The 19,668-nt window shown below is 47.5% G+C and overlaps 2 protein-coding genes across 25 annotated transcripts in view; both read right to left on the bottom strand.

Annotated features, from left to right (window-relative positions):
- Positions 1-11,814, bottom strand: part of PRRC2C (proline rich coiled-coil 2C) — a 75,527-nt gene extending 63,713 nt beyond the window's left edge. For 11 of the 22 annotated variants that reach the window (XM_055814813.1, XM_055814817.1, XM_055814815.1 and 8 more), the window contains exon 1: positions 11,655-11,814. The gene's annotated coding sequence lies outside the window, so the exon portion shown is untranslated. The remainder of the gene's footprint in view (positions 1-11,654) is intronic. The other 11 variants (XM_055814825.1, XM_055814818.1, XM_055814829.1 and 8 more) reach the window with 1 other exon arrangement.
- A 519-nt stretch (positions 11,815-12,333) lies between these two features.
- LOC101910771 (dimethylaniline monooxygenase [N-oxide-forming] 4) lies at positions 12,334-19,569 on the bottom strand. Of its 3 annotated transcripts, none has more exons than XM_027792125.2 (9): positions 18,688-19,569; positions 17,344-17,501; positions 16,852-17,040; positions 16,308-16,470; positions 15,754-15,899; positions 15,205-15,404; positions 14,676-15,025; positions 14,318-14,387; positions 12,334-12,973 (listed from the first exon to the last, which is right to left on the bottom strand). In XM_027792125.2, the coding sequence occupies exons 1-9, from the start codon at positions 18,824-18,826 to the stop codon at positions 12,598-12,600; spliced, it is 1,791 nt and encodes a 596-aa protein (XP_027647926.2). In that variant the 5' UTR covers positions 18,827-19,569; the 3' UTR covers positions 12,334-12,597. The 3 variants fall into 3 exon arrangements, with proteins under 3 accessions (XP_027647926.2, XP_005241303.2, XP_027647927.2); XM_005241246.4 differs by having other exon boundaries at positions 17,801-18,780; XM_027792126.2 differs by having other exon boundaries at positions 12,848-12,973; positions 14,722-15,025.
- Positions 19,570-19,668: the final 99 nt, after the last annotated feature.

Genomic DNA, 19,668 nt, shown 5'->3' with positions numbered 1-19,668 from the left:
ACCACCAAAATTAGCCACCCACAGTCTACACAGAAACTAACTACCACAAAGCATATGTTACTTTTAACTAGGGAACTACAAAGCAAACAGATCTTTTGCTGCCTTAGACTGGAAAGCACCTTGTTGAATTGTCTTCTGTGAGAAATACTAGTCACCTAGAGTATGGTCCTGCAACTGGACAACCAGCAACATACCACATCTCAGGGAACTTGTTAGAAGTGTCTCAAATCTAACATGGCACTAACAGCAGCAACTAACATTTTTTAAATAAACTTTTAGGACACATCCTGCAGCAGAAAAACATTAGCACAGACTAAAATAGTCAGTTCTATTTATTTTTTTCCAGTGCATTCTTGAAAACAAAAGGAAAAATCAGTTAGGAGCAGCTGGCTGGAGTAAAAAACCCACAGATACAAGGACAGCAACCATGCAAACCTCAAAGTTGCCTCTATCCACAGATTTGAATATATATATTTAACTGTATGTGCATTAATATTTCATTTAGCATACACAGAAATCATGTTCCTGTGGAACAGCCCTGCAAAAAACCCCTTAATCCATAGGATCAATCATGATTCAGCATGTCTTTTTAAATGTGCCCATAACAACAGATCAAGAAGCCACAGACAGGATAAACTCATATTGGCCATAAAACTGTCAAAAATGCACTAAATATTTTTGTGCACACTGCTGCTTTTTTTTTAGCTAAGATAATGGTCTGATACCTGTACTGTATGAAATCTTCTTCTGAAGTGAACTCAGGTAACAGGGAGGCTATGGTCCTATCCCCTCCCCTCACGGGCCAGTACAGCTAGTTAAGAACTCTGGGATGAGAAAGGACAGCTTTAATTTCATTTAGTTTCAGCATAATTCTTTCCACATTTGTATTTGCAGTATCAAATAAAGCTGTACAATATTTCTGTCAAATACTATCTAAATATTACCTACACCAATACTGTTACCCAGGGACTCAATGCTTTCAACGTTTATGTATGTCACTTTCTTCCCTGTTTTACACCAGTAGTCCAATTTTAGTCTCCCACTTTCTACTGGATAAGAGCAGCTGTTCATCAATACAGCTCTCATACTTACTTTTGCTTTTTACAAGGAAGGAAGGAGATAACGTAAAGAGGCACTCAAACATAAATGCAGCTATTCTTAAGAACAAAATGCTGTAATTAGGAAGCACGTCCCTAAAAATTTTATTCAGTTCTCAACTATTGTACATGCAGAAGATGTAACACCTCTATCTACTTTAGCTTTATAATTACACTTCTAAGCACTCTTCTGGCTGTAGATTCTTCCACATTTGAGACAAACCCAATCTTATCACTAGAGGAGATTCAAATCTGCAATGTACAAAGTGCTATCAATGAAACATTCAAAATAAATAGGACTGGCTACAGAAGACACATTACAAATTATCGAAGAACAAAAAGCGATGTCTGAGATGTACAAAGGCAGCAGGTTTTAAAGGTTGTCATCCTTGTAAAGAGATGGCCACATACTGAAGTGAAGCAAGTTCTCTTGAAACTTAAGGTGCTCTCCAAAGCCCTGCAACAGAGTTCTTTTGGCTGTGATAGCATCCAACACAGGTCTTCTAAATCCTTATCACATCAAGCACAATGAAGACAGCACAGAAGTAGTTCAAATGGAAAAAAAAAAAAAAATCTCTTTCCCAAGGAAGATAGCTGGAAGGACAAAGCACTGGCACCACCTCTTCTCACTGAAGAGCTTAACTGATAGTAAACTTCAGTTTACATTTTCAGTCTAAAGCCACAATGCTTCCATTTTACGCAGGTATCTATCTCCTGCTAGTGTCAATGGGAATTCAGTTCTTGCTGCAGGGTATGATTTGAGCTGAAGTTCCCACCTCAAATTTGTGACTCAAATTAGCAGAGTGGCTAGTAACTTTTGATGGGTAGTTTCACTCTTACTATTCAGAAGCTAACCAAGAGTCAACAACATATTTTAACTTTTAATTTGTAGCTACTAAGATACAGACTCATTGGGGCTTCCCAGACAACAAACATCATCTGTAAGGAGGCAGCATATCACTACAGAAAAGGAGACCTAAGAAAGCAACAGGCAGTGAATGAGGTCTGGACCAACTAACCACCAAGCCGCCCTAACCTTCTTCCCAGCAGAGAAAAACAATTCTTCAGACTACAGCTCTTGTGTTTTTCCATTAAGGTTTTCACTCTTTCTAGTCCATTTTCTAATAAATTTACATCCTCTGTAGAGGAAGGACAATAGCTTTGTATTTGAAAGATGAGCTTACCATTAAAATAAAAATCAGTTTTAGAAAGTACAAGTATGAAAGTCAAGTATCAAACAAGGTCAAATTAAGAAACTCGCTTCAATGTTGTATCTTCAACCTAAACACAGACGATGAAACTTAGGGCTCCAAATCTCCTCTTCTTGCTTGTCAGATTAAATGCTATTTCCAGATTTTCAGAAGAAAACAGCACTAGAATGTAATTCTTTGAATTAGTAGAAGATAGAAAATGAAAAAAGGGTAAAGTATTACAAAAAAAAGCGCCTCTGCTATGGCCTACAACTTTCTAGTTCAGAACATCATTAGACTTAATACTACACCTCCATGTTTCACCGCTCACACAAAGCCACATGCACCCCTCCCCCCAAATGCCTGAAGTCCATGTAAGTAAATTCAAGAGTAACTACACAACTTATACCAAATTAAATAAACAAGCTCCTTAAAAAAACATTCTGCTTAGAGTATCTACATCATAATTCTGAACTGAAAATACAACATCTGTCATCTCTAGCAGCAGGACCTATTGCTGCACAAGACTCACAGAAATCCTCTACTTACTCCAGCATTCAAGTACCTTCAAGAAGAGAAATACGCAATGTCCAGACTCAGCTGTAAGTCTTCAACCTTCTGTGTAGCCAAAAAAGTGTATGACTGGCTTAAAAGATGTAGACAGAAGAGATTTTAATTTGGCTTTTGAGTTTAGAAAAGTTACTTTGGTTATATTTTCAAACTTGTTTGCAACATGACAGTAGTTCTTTAGGCTAATATACCAATGGAATTTGCATATAACCAAACAATAAACAGAATGGACTTACAAGTTTGAAGTTGTACACCATAGTTGCATGTATCAGGCAACATAAAACTGTGAGAATTAGAACCCTGTGTGTGCCACCACACCAAACGTAGGTTGGGTTCAGCATTCACCTCTACTGGAATGGACCAGAATGATCTTGGTATCAGCACACCAACCTCAAAGCTGATCCAGTATATCTTGCTTCTGTCCTTACAGTCACAGTTTTGAAAGGTTGCATTTGTCCCAGATAGCTTCCCACTGATGACTGAAGTAAATGCAGACTCATGCTTAAAGGAAGAATTCTCTGTATGTCTGCTAGCAAACTCAAATAGCAGTGTCTGACAGGATAGTGGAATGAGCCTACAATTCTTTTCAGAGCAATTCCCAGTTTAGGTTGAGACACAACAAAGCAGCAATGCAAAACCAATCTTGTTTCTCACCAATACATCAATAAAAAGCTTCCAGAGCCTGAAAAGACTACAAACTGTATTACATGAGAAATTATAGGAGAACCCTGCAGTTACTGGAATAAAATTTCACCAGTGGGGGGACAGTGACCACCTAAAATATACTACAGCCTTCACTGGTATTACAAGCATCTAGCTCATTTACTCATTTGTTCTACCTAAATCAGACCAGCGGAAAGAAAGTTAATACCACCACCAGATCACAAGTAAAAATAACAGAGATTAATAACCACTAACTGCATTGGAAACATTCAAGTACCAGACCATTTTCAAATTATCAAAGTACATTTAAACAGCTTCTTTGCCAGAAAGGATTTTTCAATATATTCTAAGTAAAGAGATTGACAGTGCATGCCACACATAAGTCAGAACTAGCACACCATAAAGCTAAGGCAGTAACACAACCCAGCTATTCTTGCCATGTTCTGATAATCCTCAAACATAAATTAGAATAATTTAGATGTTTTGCAAGATTACTAACTACATCTCCACTAAAAATGTATTCTTTTCTGAAAACGTAAGATCCAAAACTTCTTTGCAGCTCACTTTTAAAGCAGGCTATTTCATTTCTTCTTAGCCTGACAATTCTTTACAAGTCTTTATTTCTTTTTCACTAAGCATTAGAGCAGATTTTTTGCAACACAGATTTCTGATTTTCCAGTTTCAGGCAGTTGGTTAAAAAACTTTTTGAAATTGTAAATTTTTAATTGTGGCAGAAGTTCTAAAGTGCTGGAAGAAAGCCAGGACCAGGAAAAAAAAAAAGAAAAAAAAAAACCCAGAACAGTTTCTATACAATTAAAGAAAGCATCATAATGAGATGCATTCTCATTACTTCTGGGAACAGAACAATGTAAGTGCTTTCACCCAATTAGCTTTTCAACTTGCAGATGCCAAATGAGACTTTTATTTTCAAGATTTGCAAAAGCATTTATTAGAGAAATTTCCATTATTGAGAAGAATGAGAAAACTTCAAAGCTCCCCAAACTGAATCGCTGCCTATTTGAGCAAAAGATAAGAAAATAAATTTAGGCAAATTCTTGCAGAAACAAGCCATGTACCTGCTATCAAAGTACAGTACTGAAATAGGTTGGTAGGCAGCACTTTGCTCTCAATACAGAAAACGAATGCTACCTGTCTTACCTACCAGGATTCTTTTTAACTGAGAAAGTTAGAACTATTTAGTAGGCTTCTTGCAGAGTAATTTAGGTCAGTTTATCCCGACCACAGCTGCTCTCTACAAAAGCATCTGTTAATGTTTAAGATCACAAACAGTCCCTTAAAAAAAAAGTTACGAATGCACTCAGCATGCTGTCACAAGTACCAATTTGTTTCTTGCTCAACTGCATCACACTGTCCGGCAGAAGCTTGGAAAGGCAAAAATACTAGCATACCCGTTCTCCTCATACCCACGGAAAGCAACACAGGGAGTCTCCTTCTCAGTGGCATCCTCAGTAGCAGCTGCTCTATCAGGCCGAGAACAGGGGAGCAAAAGGGAAGTCCACAGTAGGGCTGCAAAAGAAGCTACAGAACTGACGAAATACAGATGTTCCCATGTCTGTTCAAATGGCAGTGCTGAAAATATTCAAATGGTCAGCACTTCTCTGCACTTGCTACATTGAGATTTAATTGCATGGAAAGAATAATCAGACTGGTGATGACCCATTCACAAGAATAAAGGAAGCAGTATGGCTTGTGCCCTACAGCAAAAAGGGTATGAGCAAGAAGTCTCCATGTATTACTGGATTTGCTCTTATTTCTAAACATACAGAATAACAGCAAGCTGCAGTTCCCTTCCAGCAGCACTTCAGCAGATCTGACTCCAGCTGTGGCCTGAACAGTGCTCAGAATCTGTTCCTCTGCAGGCAGCTGGCTGGGATAAGTTACCAGGAACAGCCGAGCTGAACAAGAGTTGACCCCTTAAGTCGGTCAATGTTCAATGCAAAACACTTCCTTTTAGGAAGCCGATGAAAGATGATCAATAGGTACATGAAAATAGACCAGATTCCCAACAGATGAGCAGCAGAAGTTGCAGCTATTTAAAATTACCCATCTTTCTGCTGTTTCCTTTTTCCCTTTTGTTTTAGCACTCCTACTGGCAAAAGCCCTTGCACTTTATCATAAACTCTGAAACAATGCCATTTAAACTGGTGGCATATTTCCAACCCTCCACATGCACCCCATGTTGAATTGGACAGTGGAAGAGGGCAGGACAGATTAAGAGACAAATGTTAAAGCTATTCCTTGCTGTGAATAACTCAAAGAATCTTCTTCAAGACTTCCATTTCCTGCTCCTTTACCACAATTTCCAAGCCCCACTGTAATAATTAACATTTATTGACAGAGAAAGTGACACTTGGTTTCAGTGTTCTTCCCAAGGAACCACAACTCTGAGCAGTGGATTCCTCTCCACACCATACTTCTCTGCACCTTTAAAGTAACCCTAACCTCAGCTGCAAGTAAGTTAAAGTTCTCATACGAAACTTGTTTTTTGAAAGCCTCTATTCATAGATCAGTCCTTAAGTAATATAAATAGTTACATCTAAGGTTTCTGACTTCAGAAATCAGTTAAATGTTGTTTTGAAATAACATGCAATGTTCATGCAAGCTCTTCTGTCCATGAGCTCTTTCAGAATATTTTGGAAGTGCACCACAACCACGCTAGAGCTACATCCTTAAGGGTTTACATCTCTCTTTAGAACAGATGTCCCAAAATTAATCTCCTACTTCTCTAGCTATTTTTTCTAACTTCCTTCTGTTCACACTCTCAAGATATTTTTGTTATTGAAAGGTCCAACCTGAAGATGGAAGTACACTCATCAACAGCAGGAATTTACAGAACAAACAATATTATACAGAGTTGTGCACAACCTTAGCATGATGGAATGAAACATTCAATACAGTTACTCTAACCAGTTCTGTAATGACTTAAGCTACTTGTCAACACCTTCAAAACTTCCCACCTTGCTCAATACCCAAATTCTGTGTTGCCTGTAACTCCTACCTGCAACTTCCTAACCTGATTCACATACATCAAAAATAATCATAATTTCTCCTCTGTATTATGAGATGTTACAGCACATTCTCTTTTAAGGCTTTTAAATACTCCCACTGTGACAGTGAGAGCCAGGGCTGCCAAACGTACCAGCTTATAGCACACAATCGACAGCATCAATAAAAAAAACCTTCGCTCCTGTGCACACAAAGGTGGTAGAATTTTCTTCTTGGTCTGGTCCAGCTTGGAGAGAGCTCATAACTGCTCAAAAACAGTCCCTTTACCTCCTGCCCGTTATCCTCTGGATCTCTGGGTACACATTTCTCTGTGACTCACTAGTTTCTTGAACAGAAACCATCTCCTTCACTGAAAGGTTGCTCAGCATGTAAAAGATGCAGCTGCAAAAACCACACTGACAACAGTTCTGGACAACACTGGTTAATTGCACTAAGGGTCAGCTTCAGCCCTCTGCTTTAGACTGGATTCAATCATGTTTTGTAAAAAAAAAAAAGAAAAAAAAGAAAAAATGAGATTAAGAGCTAAATTAGAAAAGCCTTATCGACATACCCAGGCTTATGTATCTGCCTTTCAGCATTACAGAACCCATTTTCCATGGGAGTTAACTTGCATCTGCCAAATGGCTACAGATGAAGTTTAACATCTTCAGTTCTTGGTTCTCTGTTTATTCTACTTAGAAAAAAAAAAATAAATCCCAGATGTCCCTCAATACTCCACTTTCAAGACACAGTAGGAAAATAATTAAGGCTCAATATATTATCAAAATACTCATCAAGAAACTTTTCTTTATCCAAAGCTAAGCACATGCTACAAAGCTCTGCCCCCACAGATAGCTTGGTTTGTGGCATGAAAAACATCTCCTAACCAAGGTGACTCCAGCAAATTAACCAAGTAGCTATACCACAAACCAAAGGCAAGTTTTTCTTACTAGAACACATCTTTCCTACAGATTATTTACACACATTGGCAAGAGAAAATGTTATTGTTCCTCCTCACTAGAACACTTCCGCTGTGCACCAACATATACACCCAGATACATTTGTACAGGAAGCACAGGCTGTCCTAAACACGATTATAAAACAAGCCCTGTAAATACAATTATAAAACAAGCCCTGTAAATAAAATGTTGGTGGTTTTTTTTTTTTTTTTTTCAAATGAAAGCATCAATGCATTGATCTAAAGACAATGAGGTCCTTCAGTGGAACATATGGTTCCTCTGAAATAGAAGAAATATAATGTCCTAAAGCATATCAAGTCTCAAATTGGGAGAATATCCATGGCTTCCCAAGATATTCTTGCACTTCCACATTAGCTGAAGATACAAATCAGTTGAATAATGTTTCTTTTGTGAAGAATAACTTAAACTATTACTCCTATAAATACAATTTAAGGCTACAGACATAATTTAAAAGTGTAACTTAAAACTTACAAACACTAACAACTAGGAATATTAAGGTCACGTGCTTCCCAAATATTAATTTTAAAACAAGCTGTAGCTCTTCACATGATTTAATGAGGACAGCCTGAACAGGTTTGATTTTCTAAGCAAAGAAAATTTTATTTGCTAGTTTAAGCAAGGAGTGTGGCAAAAATGAGCAACCCAGCCACTGCTGCTGGTTTTACTATGAAAAACCATTTGGCATATCTGAGCATGATGAACTACATCTTATAGCCCACCTAACTAAAAATTGAGTAAAGCTTCCATTTCACTTAGGAATCAGCTATACATTGACTTAAAGATACATTCAAAAGACGCCCCCTCTCTCAGTCACCCAGCACCAAGGGATGCCACAGTTCAGGCACTACTTGTGCATTTGATGTACCTGAATATAAATCGCAGTAATTCCAGTCTTTGATGCTGTAACTTCCTGAAAGCAAAGCCCACGTTATTTTCAAATACATAGAAGTTAAAATTTATCACCATCATATTTTGGATTGAAGATATATAATGTTGATTTTGCGGTATAATTCTACCGTTAATCAAGACGGTGTCAGATACATAAAAACATGAACAATGTGAATGATATACAGCTTCTCCCTTTAATACATGTTTGCAATCCGTAACAGACTAGTTTGTTAGCATTTGGTTAGAATGTTATGTAATGGTTGAGGTATTTGTAATAAAAACAGTCTATTTCTGTTAGCCTGTTCTTCATAAACATAAAAGCTGTCTTCATCTGATTTTTATTAGGACTTCATCTTTCTCTGCTCTTTATGCATTTTTTTTTAAGACTTCTGTGCACTCAGTTTTCATTTCACCAACAGGCGCCCCGTATTATTTCCTCCCACCTCCTCACACAAATCTCAGCTTTTATTTTTATACCTGCCTTCACCCATGAGAAAATCCTACAGGGTTTTGTGAAACCCAGATCCAAAAAAACTCGAAAAGAGGGCATGAAGCTGAACGAAGAAAAGAATTTCCTACAGAAGATGAACAACTGGTTCTACCAGTAAAACACCACTAGCAGTCCCGTCATTACAAGCCCAACATTCATCCCCAACTAGTGGAAAGGTGGTGCATTTTCAGGGTGGAGGTGGTTTTTTCCCCTCAAACCCTCCATTACTATATACGGCCACTGAAGATGTCCCACTCTTCCTTCGATAAAAAGAAGAGGAATGTTTTTTCTTCACTCATCTCCAATACATTACTCAAAGGTTTAATCCTTCTGCAAGAGCTACCTTTTCTTTTTATCTCCACATCTAAGCCTCTTATCCACACCACCCTTATACGGTATTTAGACTACATTTCCCACCCTCTCTCCACTTTCACATCACTCCTGTTAGTTATTCCAGAACAAAGGGCTTGTACTTTCAGTAACCTAGGATATCTGGTTGAAGTCAACCCCAGACAACATGCCCACTGCTTTGACTTACATTCTTTCTCTTAACTGACCTGACCTATAGCATTCCTACAGACAGAACAGAATCTACATAAGAGCTCCCTTCCGAACTATATCACCTACTCCTTGCTCGTTGTGGCCTGTTTCACTTTCCCCAGTAGACTTAAGGATGTGGGGAAACAGGACCTACAGAAGAAAATGCATACCATAAGTATGTACCACTGAACAAGGACTCCAGCAACCAAGTTAAAACTGTCGACTATTTTGCTCTAAAAAAAGCAAGGGTTCCTGTTACAGAGTCTAAATGAGAGTAAAGACATTATAAACTGCTACTAAACTGAAGAAACAGAATATTTACATTTGCAAGACTCACAGAAGTGACTGTCTCTAGATTTATACATACTTTATGAGCTATTATTTACTAAAGCAATAAACTTTACACAGGGAGCATATCTACACTAAGGCAGTTGTACGTGACAGACACACAAACAGAGGCAGTAATCCTAGCCTGTGCACACAACTGCTGGCCTGGGAGAGAACGAAAGTTCTCACTTCGATTTAAACAGCCACCTCTTAAGCCCACATCTCCACCAAAGCAGTTGTACATGCACTGAACACAATACTCTGAGGGGCCATGCCAGGTTAACGGTTGGACTCTATGATATTAAAGGTCTTTTCCAGCCTAAACGATTCTATGACTCTGTGACATACTGCCTTTTCCACTGCACATTCACCAAGTTCAAAGAACTCTCAAAATGTTGGGATAGAATCCTTAGTCTCAAGAAGACTGTAGCAGAGTTGCACTAAAACACCCCAAAATTAATAAAGAAAAAGTCTCTAGACTATGTAATTCAAAAAAACCTGACAGCCATTCAGCTCCTGGCAGTCAGTATTAGGCGGTAATCCTTTTGTTTCTCACTGATGGACAAATGAGATCATGTCCTGTTTCCTCCCTCCTTCAGAAGCAATTTCTTGTCTGAGCAGAGCTCTTAGGACTAGACAACGGGTAGGCCTGGTGCCTCACTGCAGAAGAAACAAAGCTATTAAAAATCAGAGTCCTGTTTTTTCCTGGTAGAAATAATGCTAGTTCCTACTAAAATACTCATCTGACCCCAGTAATCAAAAAGAAACAAGGAAAAATGGTCCTCCTTGCTCAATGATATAGAATTCAAAACCTTTCACAAAGGAATAAGCTTACAGAACACGTGAGAGACACAAAAAGAAAAAAAAAAAACCAAACCAGAAAAAACTGAAGTGTTCCATTCAACGTCCAGCACCACACTCTCATGCATGTGCCCCTTCCCCATAAAGGGGGCTTGGATCGGAAACTATCTGGGCCATCTTTAGCCCCAAGATTTTCAGTCCCTGCATGCCTCGGTGATGGCTCCCATTATGCCCACTGCATCATGCCCACTGCAGACTAGCTGGCCGAATTTTAGCCGTGTCATCTAACCATGCCCTCACCATCCTTTATCAGTAAGAACAGCCCCGGCTCCACTCACACCACCCCCACAAATCCTGTCCCTCAGAACAGAAACAATGCCTTCCTGAACGGCGCTTCCCTCAGTCCTACATTTAACAACCCAGGAAGAACCTTTTGCTGTGCACCTCAAGAACTGTGGCCGAACCTTGCAGAGTTGGAAAAGCAAAGCGCCATGCCCTGCATGCGCCTCCCGCACCCCGTAAGAAAGGGCTCCCCTCCCCCCGCGTTTCTGGCGGAAGAATCACAGCCACGAAGTGAGCGCAAACGCACGAAGGGGACGGCACGTTTCTCGAGCAACCTCCCTCGAGAGAGAGAGAGAGGGAGACCTGGAGCCGTTAAAAAGGAAAGGCGTGGGGGTGGGGGAAGGGCGGGAGAAGCAAGCAGCACACCCGCCAGCGCGGCCCTCGGCCGCCCCCCCCGCCGCAGCCCCCTCCCGCCGCCCGCGGGCAAGGCCCGGCGCTGTGCCCGGCGCGGGCGCGGCCGGCCCCAGGCGGCGATGCGGTGCGGTACGGCCCAGCGGCGCCGAGCAGCCCAGCCCGCCCGCCAGCCCACCGCGGGCCCAGGGCTCCGCCGCCTCCCGCCGCGGCGGGCAGCGGGGTGCTGGCCCCCACGGGCACCCCCCTCCCCACAGGCCGCGGGCCGGCCGCCGCCGCCGCCAGGCCGGGCGGAAGCCGCCTCCGCCCGGGGCCATGCGGCGCAGGCCGCTCGCCCGCTCCCTGCCGGCACCGGTCTGCGCCGCAGGCCCGCGGGGCTCCGCTGGAAGGCGGAGGGGCCGCCGCTTACCTGGCGCGCAGCGCGGCGGGCCGGCGCTCGGGCCTCCCGGGGAGGGCTCCCGGACTCGGCGAGGCCGCTGCCGTTCCCGGCACCTCGACGCCGCGCCTCAGCCGCTTACCACACAGGGGCCAAGATGGCGGGCGGCCAAGCCGGCGCCAACGACGTCTGACCTCACCGCGCCCGCGCGCCCGGGCTCCGCCCCCGCTGCTCACGTGACGCGCGCCGCGCCGTGCCGCAGTCGGGCGGGCGCCCCCGGCGCGCCCCCTGGCGACGCGGGGGTGGCGGGACGGGCACGGAGCTCGCTGCGGCCGGCGGGAGCGGTGCCGGGGACGCGGCTGCCCCGAGCCCAGAGGCCGCGGGTCGGGGGCGGGCAGATCCTGCCCGCTCTGCTCCTCAGCCCCAGCCGGAGGCCCCCGCGGGTGCCTGGGGAGGCTCTGCCTTCCCCCCGTGGGCTTCGGCCTTCCCTGCGAGACTCGGGCTGCTGGGACGGCGGCAGAGAAGCTCGCCCGCCTGCATGTATCCCTGTATATATTATTTCTTAGGAGGGGGCTCCCCCCCTGCCACACCTGGGGGCACTGCATCCACTTGACCCCCCTCCCCCGATAATAACCCATCAATAAAACTACCAGAGACCAAATCCGTGAGGTTTATTTGTGCTCCCTTTGTGTCCCAAAAGCTACCAGGTGTGGGCCTGGCTGGGCGAGCAGGGGAGGGAGGCTGGCGCCGTGCATGCCAGGCCATCCCAAAATGGCGCTTCCCAAAAGCCCGCTGGAGATCTGCACCACGCTGGGCTGGAGCAGTGCGGGCAGGGATCACAGCAGGTTTGGGGGAAATGCTCCAAAAAAAATCCCTGGGTGGGTGTGGATGGTCGGCGGGAGGAGGTCGGGGAGCCTGGCTGACAACCTGGCAGCAGCACGGCATCACGCCGGCGCCGGATCCCACCGTGTTCCTCCTACAGCTGGGGGGCTCCAAGGGTCCAGCCCAGCCGGGGGGATTTGGAGAGGAGGAGACCTGCTGTGAGAGCCACTGGCAGGGCCAGGAGGTACATCCAGTGCCAGCTGTCAGAGGGGTCATCCACCACCCGCGTTCTCAAGGGCTTCAGCGTCCGCTGCCACTGAGTCAGGATGGCGTCTCTGGCCCCGCTCCACTTCCCCCGTCCCATCAGCCGGTACTGGTAGGGCGAGCAGGGCCCGAAGAAGACAGCCAGGGCCAGCCGGGGGTCTGTCAGGAGCAGCCTCAGCACATTGGGCTTTACACCAGCACACGAAGCGATTTCATCGGTGTAGCTGATAAAGCTCATCTTCAGGTTCTCCCTCTCGGATGGATTCCTTCAAGGCCACATAAAAGAGACAAGATCAAATAGCATCATCCCATCTTGGTTCCCAGCTCCACAGAAAGCAAAAGCTCTGGGCTCTGGCATCGGTCGAGCCCTGGTTTCCAGGGCTGAGCTCCCGTGGCCCCACGTGAACCCAAAGGCACTGATAGAGCCTCCGTGGGGCTGGTCTCCAGCACTCACCTGGGGCAGGGACTAGGCAGAAGCTTGTTTTGCCTCCGCATCCTAGTTGTGGCTTCAGAAACAGTTCTAGTATTATACTGCCATCGTAATGCCCCAAATACCCACGCTGTGTCCTTCCCCAAGGATCACAGGTGTGGATTTGGCTGATTTTGAGAGGCAGAGAAATAGATATTCACAGATAAGACTGCCAAGGGGACTGGGGAAAACTGGGAGATGCAGAAAGCTTCCCACGCTGGGAGGGACCTCCAGGGTTTTTTGGCGTGAAGCCTCATCTCCCTTGCAGGAGGGAAGATGTGTGCTTCAGCAAATCTGGGACAGCCTTGAGTTTGCCTCCATTGCACCCCTGACTCCCGTATTTGTGTGTGACAGCATCGGTCTGATGCAGACACATTGTCTGCAGTCGCTGGGGCTCCTGGTGACAATCCCCGTGGCTCTGTTTCGTCCTGGCTTTTCCTCAGTGTCCTATGAGCCAGCTCTGCCTTGCTGGCAGCCCCAGTCCAGCCTGCACCCCGCCTGGCCCGAGGGCTCCTCCTTGCTTCTGAAAGATGCTGCCAGGCAGCATGTCCACCACCACCTGTCCCACAGCCTTGGGGACCTGTCTCAACCTCCTGTAAAATCCCAGTGCCAGCAAGGCAGGGCGTTAGCTCCTATGTACACAACGGATGGGTCCCCACCTTGTCTAGTAGTCATGGTGACCTGTCAAAAAGTGCCACCAAACTGTCCCCTCCCTTCATCGCCTGGCTCCAGCGGGGTTTCTGGGTCGGGCTTGGCCCTGACCCAAGTGCTCCCGCTGCCTGGATTTGGGAGGGAGAAGCCACGAGATGGCACCCTTAGTCTGGAGGAAACCAAACCTCCATCTTGACGTAATGGGAATTAGGACTTGGCTTGGAGGCCTGGTGGAGGGGCCCTGCAGGTCCTGGGTCCTGCCATAAGCTGCTCCAGCGCAATGTGCCCTGGGTGTCTTGATCCGTTGTCCATCAAGGAGCCACAACAGCATCTCCCCACTTCGCTACGGGTGGTGAGGGAATAAATATATCCAAGAAGAGTTGGGTGCCCTAGGTGGTTCCCTCCCATGACTGCTACAGGACCCCGCTTTCCCTGGGGTTATCCTGGCACACAGCACCCATTGCGCCCCAAGTGCAGGAGCATCGTGCACCTTTTGACCTGTGGCTTCTTCTTTGAAACTTCAGCCATCATCCTGCTGGTGGGAGGGAGCTTGTTCCAGCCTGAGAAGAACAGAGAAACCAGAGACCTCCAGCAGCACCTTAGGCTGAAAAGTTCACCCCCCTCCCATGCCCCCAGCCCCCTGACTGAAAGCGTTTGTGCTTGTGGGTTAGGGCACGGTGCGTGAAGGGGTATGGGGGTGCAGCTGGGGGGCAGAGGCTACAGTGCCACTAATACCCATGGCACTGTGGCAGGAGCTGAAATACACCCTAGGCTCTGTGGATGGCAGGTCAGGCTGCCCCACACCTCCCACCCCAGCAGATCCCCCATCCCTGCACCCCGTCTCCCACCTGCAAAGATCCCCGTCACCCAGCGAGCCTGCATTTCTGCTCCCACCATCACAGAGCCGGTCAGCTGGACTAAGCCGATGATGGCCAGCGTTGGCTTTTCCAGCTGAGGAGGGAAGATGCGTTTATAGAGGGAACGGTTATCATCGAAGAGGCTGCGAACTGACTCTTCGAGGAAGGGAAACGAGAAGATGTAGCCTGTGGCAAAGAGCACCACGTCGATGTTTTGCTCTGTCCCATCTTCGAAAACAGCAGAGCTTTCAGTGAATGCCTTCACCTTCGGCTTCAACACAACAGTCCCAGAGAGAAGGCAAAACGGCAGCTCTTCATTGATAATTATCTTGAAGTTGGAGCTTGCAGGTGGAAAAGAAGACAGCAATGTTAGCATCTGGGAGGGACCCGAAACTTCTTTTGTGGCCGAAGTTCCCCTCCAATGATTTTCTATTCCACAAATATTCCCTGAAATTAAAAACTGAGCACTTCAAGCCATTAAAACCTCCATAGCAACTAATAAAATAGTCAGAAAAAACACCTTTTTGTGGAAGCCAAGCCATAGTTCTTGTGGTTAAACCATGAATTGAACTTCCAAAACCTAATCCTCTTTGTGAGAGCTGATGGGAGAAGCCAGTCGAGAAAGTGGTTGAAGCGGGTGGTGTTGACCATGTCGAAGGGGAAGCCATGGTCTGAGATCCGGCTGAACACCCACGTGCTGCTCCTGACGCTGAGGAACACCTAGGGGAGAAGGCAGGTCTCAGCAGCCTGCCCGGACATCTTGCCAGTTTTCCCCTGAACATCAAATCCCATCTCCTGCGCTTGGGAGCTGAGACGGTTGTCCCGAGGGAAGGAGACGGTGTCTGGATGAACCAAACAGCTTGCAGTGGCTTCTGCGAAGTCCCTGCAGCTGCTGAATGGCCACACCTTAGGTGGCCCACACCCTCCAGGAATTGCAGAGCTTCTTCAATTGCCCTCCGTTTGAAATGCTATTTATTGAGAAACCCGGTGGGCAAAGCTTCCTGCATGTACCCTGAGCCACCAGTTCTTGTGGTCCCTGGCCAGGCTCGGCACTGCCGTGGAGCTGTACCTTTGCAGCCACACGGCTCAGCTCCACGGAGAGGTCACCGCCAGTGTTGCCAATGCCGATCACGAGGACCCGCTTTCCCCGGAAAGCCTCCACATCTCTGTATTCCCTGCTGTGGATATACTGGCCTTTGAAGTGAGTGTCGATACCTAGGCAGAGCAGGGAGCATCTCCTACTGCCAGATACATTTGCTTGTCCCAGCCTCATGCCCAGACCCTCTGCAGCCCCCAACCCTCCACCTCCCACGTCTCCTTGCAGCTGAGAAGCCCACAGAGGTCTCAGCTCCCTGGGTGATACTGCCCTCCCACACCTCATCAGCTCAGTCCTGGTTTGCAAATTCTCGTGCAAGACCCTGGCTGCATCTTTATGAGGTGTTTTTCCTATTCCCAGGAATGGTCCTCATCATTCCCATGGGGTGTGGGTCCCACCTGCCCCAGCGTGGGGTCTTCGTGGAGCAGGCAGTCTCAAAGAGGAAAATGCAGCCAAGGGACCCATGGGTGCTGGGTGAAACCCTGGGGGGCAGCCCCAGCCCACCCTGCTGCTGAGGCAGGGCTTACCTGGGAAAGAAGCCAACGGTAAATAGGGCTCCTGGAAATGGCCAGTGCAAACCATGACAGCATCGAAGATGTGCGACTCCTGGACGCCGTTGGTCTCGGTGACCACCTCCCACTGGCCCGAGGTGGTGAAATCTGGGCGCTTTCTCACGCTGAGAGCTGTCGTCTTGCACCAAAGCCCAACAAAACAGCAGTCAGGAACTGTGCTGTGCTTTGGAGAGGACCTGCCTGCAAAGGGCTGGGGCTGCCAGAGGCAGGCTGGGTCCCTGGGGAGCTGCATGTCATCTCTGAAGCTGTTAAATCCCACCGTGCACCTTTCCCCTGGTGATGGCATTGAGGGGGGGTTGATGCATTGATGCATCAGCACCAGGCAGGGGGGGTTGATGTTTGATGCATTGATGCATCAGCACCAGGCAGCCCATGTTTGCGCAGCCTAATTTAAAACATGGTCCTCATGGCATTGTCCCATCCCACCTGGGTGATGATGCCCTACTATCTGCAGCCACTGACAGCTCTTCTTCCTGTAGCGTTTGGGCTCCCTGCTCACCTTGAAGCATATGTGCCGCAGGAGGTCAAAGTGCTGGGCATACATCCGAAAGTACTCCAGGAGGAGGCTGTGGGGTAGGAAACTGGGAAAATCCTCTGGGCAGGGGAAGTCGCTGAAGCAGGACATCTCCTTGGAGGTGTTGGTGATGATGGAGCGGTACACACTGACCCTCCCACTGTCCGTGGAGTCCTGTGTGAAGCCAGCAGTGCTGTTTGCAGGTGTGTGGGGAAGGACTTTCTCCCCTCAAAGTGTTTGAGTGTTTTTCCTCCTTGTGTTCAGGTACAAGGAATAAACCAGGACTAGCACCTGGTGACCATGGCTTCTCCTCCCTCCATCTCCTTCTCCACCTTGGAGTCAGAGAGAGCACTGTGCCAGGACAGGGACGGTCCCTGAGGGCATGGCCACCCTTTCTTCTTTGCTGCAGGCAAAGGGCATCCGAGGGAGGGGACAAACCCAGGGACAATCCTCCCCACGCAGGCAGAGCCCACTGACCGTGTAGCGCCAGAGCCCCCCGATGTCCTCGCTCTTCTCAAAGCAGGTAGGCTCCAGCCCCTCATCCAGGCAGCTCTTGACAGAGGCCAGCCCGCTGACCCCCGCCCCGATGACAGCCACGCGCCGCACCATGCTGTCCCGCAGCAGACAATGAGCGACTGGAAATAAAACAGCCCAGGGATTAGCAGGAACACCAGTCCCTTTTTCCCCATCCCCAGCAAAGCACCCTGTGTCTTCTCTGGCTGCCAGGTATCCACGGTGGAAAACCATCCTTGGAGAAATCCATCACCAGCTCTGGGCTCGAGCGTTACGGATGGATGCTGCCCATTCCCCTTCCCACTGTGCTAAGCCCACACCGCAGGCCCAGCGATTCCCCTCCCGCAGGCAGGGGAAAAGGAGGCACTGGGGAAAAGGAGGCACTTTTAAACCTCGCCGCACTGCTGCTTCTGTTTATTACCTTTCGTGGCCTAAAGGAGGGGAAGGGGCTCACAGCTATCTGCTTCTGCCTGCAAAGTGAGCCTACTGAAACCTTTTGAAGAAACAATTCCAGCCAAGCCGGCTTGCTTTCACGCTTTCCTTTTTAATTTCCCGTTAAAGGGCATTCTCTCCAAAACAAAAGGGTTTCTTTTTATTTTTTTTTTTTAAAAAAAAGCAATGCCTGAGTGAGCAGGAGCACAGCGATTCAGCGATTCAGAAGTTAGCCAGCCCAGTGAAAGCGCAGCTGGGATTACAGAATATACAAAAGGTAAGAAACCCAGGAAACGCGGGTATAAATGGGAGGAACTCAAAACCCAGGGTGTGTAAGCTGAGCTGCATCGATCTTGACTGGAAAGCAACAAAACTAGTGGGGAAAAAAATGAACCCACGTGAACTTTGATTAGATAACAAACACACCTACTGCAGAGCCTAAAGAAAGAGTAATTTATAACTTTTTTGGTATCCATTTCATGTCAAAAATTGTTCACATAAACAGGAACTGGAGGAAACTGCGGAAAGCCAGGGAAAATGGGGGAGGCGCAAAAAACCCTTCTGTGTGGAGAAGCCCAGCCTGAGCCACTCCTTGATCTGCAGGAACAGGACAGGACATACCACCAACTTGCCCACCCCCACTTTCCGGAGCCTCCGCTGGCTTTGGGGAAGGGCAGCGACGTGCCCAGGATGCTAAAGTCATCCCTTTTTTCCAGCACTGCCTGCAGAGAGCTTTGCGGCAGAGGCTCCCCGCGACACCCCCTCTCCCCCTGCCAGCAGTGAGGCGAAGCTAGTGTCGAACACCAGAACCCCGGGAAGCCGGCTGCCCGCTTTTAAAACCTCCAAAACCCAGCTGGAGAGAAGTGAGGAGCAAACCTTGCAGGGAAGTGCCGTGCCTTCGCTGCTCAGGCTTCGGCTGAATTTTCCTTTGAGTTTCTCCAGCTATGGATTTAGAGGAAAGGCTGAAGTCCAGGCAGCTTGCCACGGCTCTTGCACCACCGACCTTTACACCCATGCTCCCTCACTCTGCTGTGCTTAAATGCGCTGACAGAAAGTTCTCAACCTCCCGGCAGCAATGCCGGTGGTGGGTGGAAATCCAGACTGTAATGCCATGGGGGCCACACTTGCAAGAGATCCCACGCTGCAGCTCACCACGGCCCCAGCCCCAGCAGCAGCTTGGGGGTGCCCTGATCGGTGCCCCCTTTGCCTGCATGCCAGCAGACGGCATGGATGGGGGACATGGTGCGCAGTGCAGCCTCATTTTTGGTGGTCAATGAAAGCTCTTGCAGCCCCAGGCTTCTGGGTTGCCCATGGCACCTGCCTGCGTGGCTCCAGCCCAGGCACAGAACCCCCCAGCTCTTCCTGTGCACACAGGGAGACAATGAGGTGGCAGCTTGCAGCATACTCCTGCCACAGCTGATGAAATTTTACTGATTGAAAGTCTCTCTGTGCACAAAACATAAGCCCCAGGACTGTCTGGCACTGGGAAGTGCAGGGAAACGGAGACGGGAGTGCTCAGCCCCACAGAGTACCAGCCCCAGGCTCAAGATGACAGCAGCCAGGGCTCTTTTGCTGGAAAGATGCCCGGATTCAACCCAAACTGGGATTTTTGGGTCATAAGGTTTAAGGCTGGAAGAAAGGAAAGCCTGACTTGTGTACCCAACCTAGAAAAGCCCTTGCTGGACTAAAGACCCCAATTCCCAGGTGATTTGGTGCAAGGCTGGATGCCTGTGTTCCCTTCCATCTCAAAAAGCCATCCCAAAGCCATTTTTCCTAGTCTTGTCCTCGCTGCATCCCAGCCAGCATGGTCCTGGCACAGCTTTGCTCACAGCAGCGGGCAGGAGAGCCACAGAGGGG

This window comes from Falco peregrinus, chromosome 10, assembly GCF_023634155.1.
Source record: "Falco peregrinus isolate bFalPer1 chromosome 10, bFalPer1.pri, whole genome shotgun sequence".
NCBI lineage: Eukaryota > Metazoa > Chordata > Aves > Falconiformes > Falconidae > Falco > Falco peregrinus.
The sequence above is the reverse complement of the archived record's forward strand: the minus strand, read 5'-3'. Positions and strand labels throughout refer to the sequence as shown.